This window comes from Taeniopygia guttata, chromosome 2 (assembly GCF_048771995.1).
Source record: "Taeniopygia guttata chromosome 2, bTaeGut7.mat, whole genome shotgun sequence".
Lineage (NCBI taxonomy): Eukaryota > Metazoa > Chordata > Aves > Passeriformes > Estrildidae > Taeniopygia > Taeniopygia guttata.
The window spans coordinates 50,236,877-50,250,799 of NC_133026.1; the positions used below are offsets into that span (position 1 = coordinate 50,236,877).

General features: G+C 34.5%; 1 protein-coding gene across 2 annotated transcripts in view; it reads right to left on the reverse strand.

The window, feature by feature from the left end:
* Positions 1-13,923, reverse strand: part of CNTNAP2 (contactin associated protein 2) — a 1,027,622-nt gene that overhangs the window by 570,749 nt on the left and 442,950 nt on the right. For both annotated transcript variants that reach the window (XM_072924024.1, NM_001193337.1), the window contains 1 exon segment: positions 2,309-2,456. In XM_072924024.1, coding sequence (XP_072780125.1) covers positions 2,309-2,456 — 148 coding nt within the window.

Consider the following 13,923-nt stretch of genomic DNA (forward strand, 5'->3'; position numbering starts at 1 on the left):
ATTTGCAGACAAGCTGGGAATTTGTAAACAGTACTCCCTGATTACAGTATTCATACCAAAGGGCTGCCTTCCTCTCTCTTTACACAGTTATTTTTTAGTTTTTCTTCTCAGCCACTCTACTGCTCTCTGCTGATACCATTTTGGGAGCAACCCAATTCCTGCATGTAAAAATCACACAACATTGTAGCAGAGACGTTGAAAAAAAGTCCCTTTACACATAGAACCATAATATATTATTTTAAATATTAAAGTTAAAAAATCTCCAATGATTACTGAAATAATTTCTAATACAAACAGAACAGTAATACTCTATCACTAAAATTATGAAATTATATTGAGCCATCTTAGTTCTTCTCTGAAGGCACACTTTATCAGTATTTTTATGGTCCCATACATTGTTTCCTAGGCAGGGGCTTTTTATTCTCCTCCAAAAGTTCAACAAGAAAGCAACTTTTCATCAAAAAACTAAAACATTTTTATCAGCAAGCTGTGTTTTACTTTTTCTCACATTTACTTTAAGCCTCTAAAATATCTTGTTGCATACCTACAGCATTTTGTCTATTCATGTCATCAAAATGTACCATTTTTATGTGTAAATATTGCGGTAAATATCATGGGGTTTCTTGTTTGATTCTGCTACATTTTATTCTGTTAAAGAGAGCTACATTTGACAGTGAACTAGATGGTTTCTTGTATCAGATGCCTGAATTTGCATTTGATGTACAAGCAAGGAGGTATACTTAGAAGTGAGTATTTATTATGATAGAAAATTAGGCCTGCTATAGTTTGGTATACATAAAACAGCACATAAAACATTTTAGCAGTATGATGGTAAACACTTGTTTATTAAGAGTCATGTACTGATTAATCAAAGTTGTACCTAAAACATCAGAAGCTCAATTCTCTTTGAGTAAAAATTACCTTTAGTGTAACCTACATAGAAACACGGAAGTTTGGGTTGGAAGGCCATCTAGTTCAATCCCTCTGCAATAATTAGGGCTGTCCAACTAGATCAGGTTCCTCAGAGTCCCAGTCCACCTGAGTTTAAATGTTTCCAGGGATGGAGCATCCACCACCTCTGTGGGTAAATTGTTAGAGTGTTCTAGATAGAACCTTCATTGTAAAAAATGACTCCCTTATATCCAATCCAAATTGACCACCTATTAGTTTAAAACCTTTATGCTTTCTCTTATTGCAACAGGTCATGCTCTTGTATTTATGCAAATATTTCTAACAACCATGTGTACCCCCAGTACAGCACCAATACCATAGCAAGTTTGATTTGATTTCTCAACTAAGTTCCAGCTGTTGGGAAATTCTCTGTGATTCAATATACATTTTTAAAACATTCATTGTATGGAAATAAGAAAAAATAATATCAAAACTATTCCTCATGGTTCTATTGGTGTTGAATAAAAGTATGGAGTCTTTTGACTATCTAATCAAATAAAAAAACCCAACAGCTGTTTTTTTCAACAATCACAGCTGCTATTGCTAGTCAGGATGACAAAGGGCTCCAATAGGTCGTATGTCACCCAAGGATGTCAATGATGAATCTTCCACATTTTATTCTAAAATCTGGTTATTAAAACACAAATCTCAAATAACATTTTCCAGCTAAAATACCAACAAATCCAGCATACAGCTTAAAAAGTACATAGAAATAGGATATCATAAACTCAGTTTTGCAGGTTTGCTGACTTAAGCACTGGCTGGATTGAATTAAAAGAAGGACATAATTTCTTAAAGCATTATCAGTTCAGGTCTTAGCTACAGAAGCACTCGTACCATCGCCCACTAGGATTTCAGAAGAAATTCTGGAGTCACATTCAAATACTCAACAAAATATCTCAGAAAAACATGTCAGATATTTAGACAATCTGAGCTATTCTGATAGAATTATTTACTGCTTTAATTTTATCTCACATATCAGGAAGAAATTACACCCTGTTTCCATTTTATCTCTCAAGGCACAACATGACATTTGTTTGAATACAATCTCTTCCTCAAATGTGCCAATCAAGCTTATATAATAGCCAAAGCCTTCTACAACAGAAGCCATGAAGATGAAAAGGAGAAACTTCAAAGCGGTGTTACAATTTCCAATGTTGCATCTTCCAGAGAAGAACAAACAATCAGCTCAGAATTAAAGTTCCAACAAATATTTCATGAAGCCCTAGGTAACACAACTAGCAATCCTGGAACCAAGGAAAAAGTCTTTGACATCTGGATTTAATCCAAAATTCAAAAAGAGTTTTTATTTAGGGGAGAAAAAAAAAAAAAAAAGGATCATAATGGAAAAACTTACAGTAGGAGCAGCCGTAGACTTCAATTCTTAACCCAATTTGGCCCTCTCCATTCCAGTCCAAAGGAACTATCCTCACGTACCGAGCAATAACTGGATGTTGTAAATCATGCCGGACCACACTGTCAGAGTTTGTATTTCCAGGAAATGCCTAAGGGAAAAAAGAAAAAAAAAATCAGTTCTAGTGCCTATATGGTTGGCATAAATGCACATATAAATACACATATAAATACACATATAAATACATGAATAAATCCACATATAAAGTCTTATAACAGGTATCAAGGGTGGGACAAAAAAATCAAAGAATAAGGACTACTATTGAAAACTAGAGTCATAAAAATATTGAAAGAGATAAAATTTAAGTTGGTCTTTTGCTTACAGTTATAGGAATAGCTAATTACATACTCAAACACTACTTATTAAAATATATATTTTAGAAGAATAATTATTTTGTACCATGTATAGTAGACCTAGGTGGTGGTAGATGTAAGGGAGCTGCATAGGATCCCTTCTTTGGTGAACTCACAAAATTAAAACATGACAACAGTTACATTCACCTTAATTTTTTTGTGCTGCAGCTATTGATGTGCTAAATGATGATGATGGCACTCCTAACTTGATAAATAAATTAGTAAGATACATTAATTAGTGTTTCTGAAGCACTTATATATTTGGGTGGTACAAGGAAGTAAACCACTCAGAAGTCCTCTCTTCTGAGCTGAAGTGAAGATAAAGAAAGGCATACACTGAAAAACAACAACAACAAAAAAATCCTGCTGAGCAGCTGCCTGTTTTCCTAATCTTGTTCTAGGAATCACAGAACTTCATGGAGGGAATAAAAATTTTGATTCCTATAAAAATGCATGTTTTACTGAACATGTAAGGTAATGCTTCATAGTTGAAGAGAAAATTCTATTTGGAAATGTTTTAATTTTATGATGCTTGGTATAATCTTATCAAAACCCTAGTAAATGTAGATGTTTGCTGGTTGTTTTGTTGTTTTGTTTTGGGCTTATTTGTTGTTCGGTTTTTTTGGGGTTTTTTTTGTTTGTTTTTTTTTTTTTTAATTGCCTGGAACTGTTATGGTCAAATGAAGCTGAATATAGGAAGACATTATATTTTTTACATAATTTAATTAAATTATAGATAAAAAAGATTCTCAAAATCAATTGTATTTTCTGTGGCTCTCCAAAGTTTTTACCCTGGCTTGTGTTTTACCAGTCTTTTGTCAGAAAGAGAGCTGATCCCAGCAGGTACCTAGCATTTCAAGGGTTCCTATTGCTATATAAATCACTAACCTCTGCTGAATGCATAAACAAAGTCAACAGAGAATAAGGCAGTCCCAGATTAATAAAACACATTCCATTTAGACTCCAGCAGAAGACTATCTTTTAAACACAGCCTTCATTTAAATAAATGGGAAACAGTAATACACGCTTTATGGATAATGCAAATACCAGGCCAAAATCCATTATTGCAAGACTGAAAAATCAATTTACAGGACTTTGAAAATTATGCACAATTGCTGAAAAATCTCCTTTTCTGGCCAGTAGAATTTAAAAGTATAATTTAGACCCACATCTCTAATAGGAGATTTTTTTTTAAAGCAAGTAGCAAATCTCTGGCTAAAAAAAAAATGAATAAAATATAGAATTTTACAATAAAAAGCCTCCTTGAAAAGCTATTTTTTTTTAGAGAAAAAAATTGTAAATACCTGTATAAATTAAATAAGTTTTCCAGATTATTAATCTTATTAAGTCACTTAAACATTATTGCCAGATATCATGCTTTTTCTTTAACCCAAACTGGGAAAATGATCAAAATGACTCTTTTTTCTGTAAAATACCATCTCATGAGCCCAACTCCAAAATTCTCTGTTCTATAAACTATTTCTCTTCTTGTATTGGATACTGACTTCTGTAAACTGCTTTATATTTCAGCTCACATTGTAATAAAAAGCCTGGTAATGTTATTAGCCACAGCCACTTTTTTCAAAGATAAAATACTCCACTTCAAAGTGCTCCACAGGACAGCAACAGAATAAGAACGAAAAAAATATAAGAAAGTAAGTCCCCAAATCCTTTCTAAACAGTGCTTTTCAACATATATTGAATGGAGATTTCAAACATATTCACCAAGATTTTTGTCACTCCTTAAGAGAAAACTCTGTTTAGCTCCAAATAATTTTCAAAATTCAACAGGGCAGGTTTATAGGACAGATAACATATTTTAGCAGGCCAACTAATAAAGTTTAAGATTAATAAATTAAATAAATAATCAATCATTCAGCAGAATTTGCAGCAAAAATTGTGTAATTTTTAAATTTCACTTTGGCTTTACCATTGTGCTTCAGCCACCCCACTGTACATGGGGACACCAGAAAGATATTCAGTATAATTCTCTTCGTACAACTAAAGAACCTGGAAAAAAATGAAGGTAAGGGTTTGGCAAATTTGGAAGCAAAGCTATGGATTCAGACTAAACTTTTTATCCTCTAGTTAAAGAGCAACTGCATTCTAATCAATAACTAAAAATGGTAGAGCTAAATTATAAATTCACATAAGTATTGTAATGAAATAGCACACAGCTTAACAGTGGTGTGTAAGTAGAACTGGCTAAAATGGTTTGAGCTTCCTGTAACAGGACAGTTTGCCACCATTTTACAGTACTCAATTCTATGGACAAAGAAAGAACATTACAAAATCTCCTTTTGGGAAAATGCTTTTTACAATAAAGGGTTAAAAAGAAATTCTCAGCATTAAGGAATTTATCTCTGAAATAAAGAGGCACAGAAATGCCTGAAATGTTAAGTGAACAAAAGTGGACACCTTCATACTTCAATCAAAGAGTAAAATGATGGAAGGATGGTAGTTAGATCCTCAACCAGATAAACAAAAAGATGTTTGAAACCTCTCAGGTCTCTGCGAAGGAGAGAAAAAATTCCTGTATTTCACTGTAATACACCATCACATATATACCAGAGAATCTAACTTAGTTAAGGGGAAAATTAATTCTTCACCTCACTTAATTCAGGTGAAGAATTCTCCATCCAAATTAATGATCCATTCAGAGACAAGTAGTAAAATTGCTTCAGTGTAGGCTCTTTCTAGGATGATGTAAAAATAGGGCAATGCATGGAACAGTGGGATGACATTTCTTTTCCTGAATGAGGAACAACTGAATTTTTTTCATAGCTTTCTTTAATTACTAGTACCGTTTTTTTCACCGCTTTGATTTTATACTCATTTTTATACTCTTGATAGTTTGTTTTTTTTTTGCCTTTTTATTAAAGGAAGAAATAATTTATGTCTCTGAATTTCTGAAAAAAACCAATCTATGCTTTTAGCTTTATTTTGACACTGCAATAATGAAAACAGTACAAAGTCTGTGTTCCCTGGTACTATAGCTCTGTAAATGGCAGAAATAGGAAACTGAAATATCAGTATAAAATACGGAAACATCCACAGGCAAGCAGAATATATCTTCAGGAAATATAACTGGGGGCAGGGTTTGGGACTCCAAGGTGAGCTAAGCATGAAGCCGACTAAACCTTGAAATTTTTATTTTACAGAAAAACCCCCAAATTCCAAACGAAATCATATTTTTTTCAAAAATCTAGAAGGATTACAAAAGTGAGATGTTGACAGCTTTGATTATGGCTGCTAGCCCTCCATCTGCACTGAAAAGAAAATCTGGAAACAGTTTTTCACTTGAGTTTTCAGGCATCTGCACCATCAATGAGCAGAGCATCGTTGGCTGGGTGCTGGAAGCTCTCCAGCAGCAGTGCAGTGGAATGATGCTTGGCACTTCAGGGCAGTTCACATCCAGAGGTCCTAAAAAAATTCACATCATGAACGGGTTCTGCAAAAGTCGACTGATATCCACATCAGATTTCAGAGAAGACAAGATGTTTAAAAAATTTGTTTCTACTTTACTGCATGGACATTTAAGAAAAAAGACAAAACCTGAATTTCATGAATTCCTCTCTGCTGGTGAAGATTTGTTCATTCTTTGCTCAATACCTATGAAAACCCAGCTCAATTGTGTCATGCAAACTCAAACAGCAAGAATAAGAGCATTGGGTAGAAGAGTATGTAAGACATTAACTTCAAGAATAAGGGGGGAAAAAACATACAAAAAAAATATGGTAGGAAAACAGGTTGCAGAAAGAAAGAATAATAGTAAATAAATTTAAAAAATGCATCAGAAAGTAACAGATCTACGTTATCTCCATTTTAGCTCACTTTTGACAGGTTGCTGTACTTTTATGTGTACTGTGGGGAGTAAAAATAAGTGACAGGAAGCAATAATCTTTTACTTGAAGGTTACTTATTTCTGCATTCTTTCTATTGAACAGCACAATTAGTAACACTACAATTTGCATACTGTACTCTTTCCCTAAAAATAAACACGTTCAAAGCAAAACAACATTTCTACAGCATCCTGCATAATTGCCTTGCACAGAAATGCAACTGAATAGAAAAAAGAAGGTACCTGAAAGTAATTAAAAGCTATAGCATGTATTTCCCTTAGCACAAATGAAATCCTCAAATGATTCACCAGGTGCTGAATTTCATCTTTGAGATTTGTGGTTATAAAATGACCAAAACTCCTAAGAGCAGAGGATTAACAATAAATGAGATAAACTAAACATTATAATACTGATGATGGTGAGCTCATATGAACTTGATTCTATTATCAATGCAGTAAATCCCCATTTCTTTGGCTATCCATACTTTTCCCACAGCCACATTTCTCTGTTTTATATAAATGTGTGTGTGTGTGTGTGTGTGTGTGTGTGTGTGTGTGTGTGTGTGTGTGTGTGTGGATAATCTCTATGTTATGTGTGTAATGCTAAAAATTTCTGGAAAACTACTCATACTCAAAGTAATGAATATCTAGTTGCAGGCTTTCACTAGAACTGAGTACACTTTTTTGTCCTATGCTTCAAACCTTTCCTAGCATTTTTTAATCAGATCCATCTTTTTGTTCACCTTACACCCTTATATTATCTACTGATTCCTAGGAAGTTTACTTTCAAGTTCAAATTCTCTCTTTGTATGCTGAAAACATATTCTAACCACATATTCATCATAATTTAATGAATATAGTGGCATTATCATTACATGCAAAGACTAAAGCCAAAAGCCTTATATGCTGCCTTTTAGCCTTTCACATTTCCAAAGAAAGCTAAATGATTCAGCAACATAACATTATTGATCATTATAACAAAATATGCCAACATTTTATAGCCTGATAACTACTGCTTTACTTAGAAAGGACTCAGTTTCCTACAGGAACTTTGGTTTTTTGGTATTTTAACAAGAACCTCAAGAAATCTCTAAGTTTCAAAAATTTTTTTAAGGAATATTTTATTTTTTTTATTCACAGATAACTTGTAGAGAATTCAGTTCTGCATAATGTTCCTAAAAAAATGTTTTTAAAACTTAAAGACAGAAAATTGTAGAGCACAGTATGATACCTGAGTATAATTTTAGATACCTGAAAGAGAAATTACAAATACAAGCTTAATTATCAAATCTGTGAGTTTAAATGTATTGATGTTTGCAGTTTTTCTTTTAAATCCAGAAAAAATGAAAGTCTTGTACACAAACAAACAAACACAGACAAAAAATCCAAACACCCTACAACTACTGCATCCAGAATGTGACTCAGTAACTGGATGCAAGTGAAACATTCTTTTATCTTCTGGCATTGTTGTAGGATATTATCTTTGTTTAATTTACTTTGAGTAATGAAACCTAAAGCCAAAAGTCTTAACAAACAAAGAACTACCTACCCAGTTCACTCATATGTCCCAAACCCATTAAGTGTTTTTCTCATACTTCTACATACAATTGTTCATCCTTTATTTATGCACAGACGCTGCGTCTACCCCTCAAATCCACGGGTCCGATTCCCAGTGGAGCCCGGCCAGCTGAGCAGTTGGGGTGAGGCGGTCAGAGGGAAGGGATTCTCCTGGAATCCCGGAGGGCCTGGAGAAGCCCCACGTGAGTCCAAAGACGAGCTAGTCCCACAAGCGAAGAAAGAGGCGCGCTCCCTTCAGGATTAGTTCCAAAGTTTAATGTCACTTCGAAGGAGTTCTGAGCAAGAGAGGGCGTGTCCCCACCCAGACCGGCCAGATATAGGGGGCGGGGAAAACCTGACCAGCCAAAGGGGGAAGGACATGGCAGTGGCTCTCTGGGGGCAAGGCCTCAGAGTGACCACTGAGGAGGGGGTGAGGGAGGGGTCCCAGCCAGGGTCCAGTTACCTGGTGACCCCAGGAGAAGGGTCTGGACAAAGGGGAGTGGTCAGCAGGTGATGGACACATCACCTGGGAGGAGACAGGAGGATGGGTTGGGGTTTGATGGACATACAGGTACTGATGGGAAAGCTGGGATGAACCAAACATACAAAGAGGGGATATGAGGGGACAAACCATGAGGGGATATACAGTGCAAAGACAACTCTACACACAGAAATATTACCAAATTATCTGAATTTTGCTAGGGAAACTGAGTTTTTTTAAGGACTGGACTGCAACCTTTTGTTGACTTTGTATTATTGGAATACCTGAAGCAGCTGACAATGCACATGTGTACAGACTGAAGGGTTTTGTTTGTTTTTCTTTTGCCCAGGACTCTATTTAATTACCCAATTCCCCTAACCTTTAGACTCATGAACAAGGGACACAGATGTAAGGATGCTGTTAAATTTTACTTTATGGAACATCACAGGATAGCAGCAAAGGCACCAACAATTTCACATTTCTCTACATCGTTAAACTGAATACACTATTCCAGAGATGTGTGAAATATCTCACTGACAAAGACATTCTTCCCTTTTTGGTGAAGACACCAAACATAACACGTAAAATTTCTAAAACAGACATTAACAAAGCTCCTAAATTATTTTCAGGCCTGTATAATGAAGAATAAATTTCAACCCCTGTGCTGAACCATATAGGTTTTGTTCCACTTGACAAAAAATAGGAACAATCCTAAAATTATTTTAAACCAAAGCTATATGCAAATATATTAAAATACCATTAGGGTTGTAAAGTCAACACTGCCAGTAGAAGTTGTGTTTCCTGCAGAGTCTTAATGAATTCCTGAATACCATTATGATATTAATTGATTTACATAATTACCTGCTATTAATTCCCCAGAGATTCATACAATTCCCAAAGAGAAATTTGTGATGATTCATCCTGATACACTAAACAGCTGAGGCTGAAATAACCTTGAGGTTTTAGGATGGTTTGTTTTGTTTTTTCATTTTTAATCATATCTAAATTCAAGAGGAAAAACATGTGAGCTGGATTTGGAAAATTTTGCCAATGGAAGCCTGTCCTAGTCTTTTGCAATTTGTTCCCAAGATTTAGTATCCAGCATCTACACTTTGATTTAGATTGAGAAAATACAATCTTCCCACCACTGAATAACATTCCATCTTTGTTGTTAAGACCAACTGATTGCTTTATTAGTAAAAGCCTCTGAACACTTTGGGGAGTAATCATTATATTGCTCTTAGTCTTAAACAAACTAAACAGATTTTAATACAGACACTGCAGGACCCATTCCAGGAGCAGTGTGGGGTTTCATAATGAATAAGACTGGTATGTTTAAGATAGCTCCTTTATTTGCATGAGAGAATGAAGTACACAGGGTCCATGCCTCTGGACTGCCAGATGGGAATGGGCCATCTTCCTTACAGCACAGGTGTTGGATTCTCTTTGTGACAGTTCCCAGGTGATGCCAGACAACAAAGTTACAAAAAAATTTTGTGTGGCACTTAGTATAGTTCTAGCAAGAAACAAAATTCTTAGGTAGTTTTGACTTAATCTTTCACTGTCTCTGTTCCACATATATGGAATATGGAGTAAAAATTAAATTATTTTATGGGGTTGTAGAAATAAAATAATTCTTATTAAGCACTTAGTCAATTATTCACATGGGTGTCTAAATTAGAAAGCTGAGCCTTTTGTGGTCCATAAAGCAAAGTGGGAGATAGGAACTAAATTAAAATCTTGCCACTCTTCAGTTGCTGCATAGTGTAATATAAATTTCCCAGGGTGCAATATAAATGTATTCTACAAAACAAAGAATGTGATCAACACCTTAGTTCCAAAAAGTTGCCCACTGACTGATTCATGTTGAAAGAAAAAGAACACAAAAATCAGTGTGAAATGGTTGTACAGACAGGATAAAACCTGCTTTTCTCTAGAGAGTTGAAGGTTTTATTCATGAATACACAAAAAATTACTTCTGCTGCATTTCCTGTAGAATGAAAGAGAGACAGGAAGAATGTGTTTCCAAAACACCTAAGCACAATTGCAATCATTACTGAAATAATAACAGCAACAGCTCTCTGATCACTGACTGGTGGTCCACAGAGCTCAGCAGTAACAGGAGCTTGAGAAGGTCAATCACAGTGAAACTCAGAGCAGTCCTTGGTTTCTTTCCCTCTCTACTACTGATGTATTTAGAATTTTTTTGCACACTCTGATGATTTTAAAATAGCTTTTTGGTAATTTTCAGGACAGTACTCCTTGTCTCAAAGCTTCTTGTATCTCTTCTGCACAGCCCCACTACTCTATTGGGTTACTTGCCACTCAAATTGTTGAGGCTGTCACCAGAGGTTGCACTTAGGGGAGGAAAGCACAAACTCAGCAGTGTCATTCCACACCCCCTGACTTAGTGCTTTGGATTAAAAGATTAAATCTCCCTGCAGGAAAAAGTACAAAGTCAAACTCTGTTTTAAATACTGTTGAGAATCATTTATCTTCAGTAAGGGCATAGCAACTTCAGAAAGCTTTTTAGCTCTTAATTAGTTAAATATCAATCTAAACAGTAATCTTTACTCATAATAGAAAATACTGATTTGTGACTTCAGTATATGATTATAAATAAAAGTTACTGCACTTACTGATTTTATGGTCTTTTGAGTCATATATAAATCATGATTGTTAAAAACTTTTCTGTAATGAATAGCTTTCATTCTTATATCTCATTTGAAGATGAGTCCAGAGACTGCTTTCCAGATCATTCCAATTTTGACTAGACTATTAACATGAAAGAAATAACTGTGAAACAAAACTTAGCATATCTGAAATTATTGCAAGAATACAATTGTAAATTAATAAGTGAGGAATACAGTCTGGTTATTCTGTATTAATTGCTTCATGAATAAAGTTAATATTGTATACTGAGATAAAATAAACAAACTTTGAACACAAAATTTAAATAACCAGGTGTTTTTCTTTTATACTTTCAGTATCTATTTAATTCTGGGATTTTATTTAATTGCTAATAGCACTTTATTCCCCATAATTCAGATAAGCTTCCCAGTAATGGGAAGTAAAATTGGATTAAAAAAGCCAATAACCTGTCTTTAAACCTGTTGCAGCTGTCCTTAAATAGTATTAAAACATTACAAAATTGATTTAAAATTATGGAAACATAAATTTTGAATATTTTGGTTTTGCATGCTTCTAAGTTGCAATATTTATGAAATAAATGAAGTTCACATATAATATTAAGTCAAGATTTTGCAAAAAAATTACTGAAGGAAAAAAAGGAAAAATAACACTATTGCCATCTAACAAGAACATGTTTGACTTTCTGGCTGTAGCTACAGTACTCTCTGAATATGTCAAGATGAAAGAAAATAAGAGTAACTTATCTAAAATATTTCACATACACTAAAGTTAAGAATTCCAAAGGGTGATGCAGCTATTAATGTCAACTATGATACAAGAACTCACTAATCATTTTCCTTTCCTTTCCTTTCCTTTCCTCCTGTTCACCCTAGGCAGAGCCCATACTCTAAAAATCACCATCTTCATTAAGATTTTCCTGAAGAAGGTTCACAATTTAGAGCCTTCCAGTCTGTGAACCAGGACAAGAACAAAACAAACAAAAAACAAACAAACAAACAAACAAAAAAACCTACCAAAAAAAACCCCCAAAAAAACCCCAAAACCAAAAAACCCAAACAAGAAACCAAAAAAAAAAAAAAAACAAAAACAAAAAACAAACAAACCACAAACAACCAAAAAAACTGTAACCAAAATGTAACTATGAGAAATGTCAATGAAAAATGTGTAGATCCTTCCTTTCTAAAACTCAGTGTAAGGCTAAAAGGGTTTTAGATGCAGAGAATCATAAGCAAAGTGGCATGCAAGCAAACACAAAATTCTTATCTCAGAAAGAATACCTGGAGCAGGATTCCTCAGAATAATCCTTTCAAACTGATCAAAGGAATATTACTAAGAAAACCCCAAAGGCAGAATTACAGTATGTGACAGGCTTCAAACATGCCAGCTTGTCCTTCAACTTGAATTCAATAGCTGCTCATCTTTCTAGGGAAATAAGGACAGTTTTACCCACTTGGCTTTTTGAAATGATACCAAAAAGCCACAAGAATATTTTATAAAAGAACGTGGAAAGAAATATCTGAATTGTCAGAAGCTACCTCTTTCTTCAGTGATTTTTTTTTTCCTTTTTTCTGCTAAGATTATCATGACTGAAAGAATTTTGGGAGAAATGCAGAATTCTTGTGTTTCTGCTCAAGTCCATTCTTAGTCTGCATATAAAAAGTGCCTGTTATCTATATGAAAACTCAGGGTAAGAAGTAATATTTGATTTTAAATCCCTGTGAATTTAGTAAACTGTTAAATGTCTTAACAAAAGAGACAATAATGGAATAAGAAATACTGAAGGTCCTATTTTTGTTTTAAAGTGTATAATTTGATTTCATCCCATTCTCTTTTGCAACTGTATACTTTCAGAAGTTTGATTTTTCCCTTTTGCAGAGATAATATGCATCTACGATTTCCATATGCAGTTGTTTTGTTCAGGTTAGCATCGACTACTACTCCAAAGGTGACTGTATAAAGATCTTTTAGTTGAAATGCCTTCAAATGGCTGTTAGCATCTGAAATAGGAGGACTTCAGTAAATCAAAACCCTTGTTTAATAATCACCAAATGTAAATCTACTTTGAAAACAATAATTAGAAAGAGAGAAGGGTTTCAAAATTTTGATCACCTGTCCACTTCTTTCCTTACAATTCATTAAACAAGTAGTAAAGTGATGTAAAGGCCTAATTTTCTTTCAACAGAGACTTCCTAAATTTAATTTTAAGCTGTGCCATAAATCTTAGGGGATTGAACATTAGAGTCAATTGATTAGTAGTTGCGTGCAAGCCATTTTTTTTTCCTCACAAGCATTGGCAATTTTATCTGACTCAGATATTTCTGGTTTTTTTATTTCAGGCAGCCAGGATACATGCTTCTCTGGCCAAGGAGGCAGTGACATTTTGAGTTTATCAGAAAAAAACTTCATTGCAGTGTTTTTTATCACTGAGCAGGATTGACAGCCTCCACGGCCACTAACTTAAAAGAAGGGTCAGCTGTCAGCAGAGCAACACTATTGTTATTAACAGCTTCATGTGTTTTACTACTCATGTAGAAGGAGAAGGTAGATTTTCCCATGTACAAAGATCTTCATTACTTAGGTGCAATACTTGTCTTACATGAGTCTGAGTGCCTGTGACAAAGATTTGCTGCAGCACAGAGATGATGGTTATGGTTCTGTTTCTATGCAAAGGCCC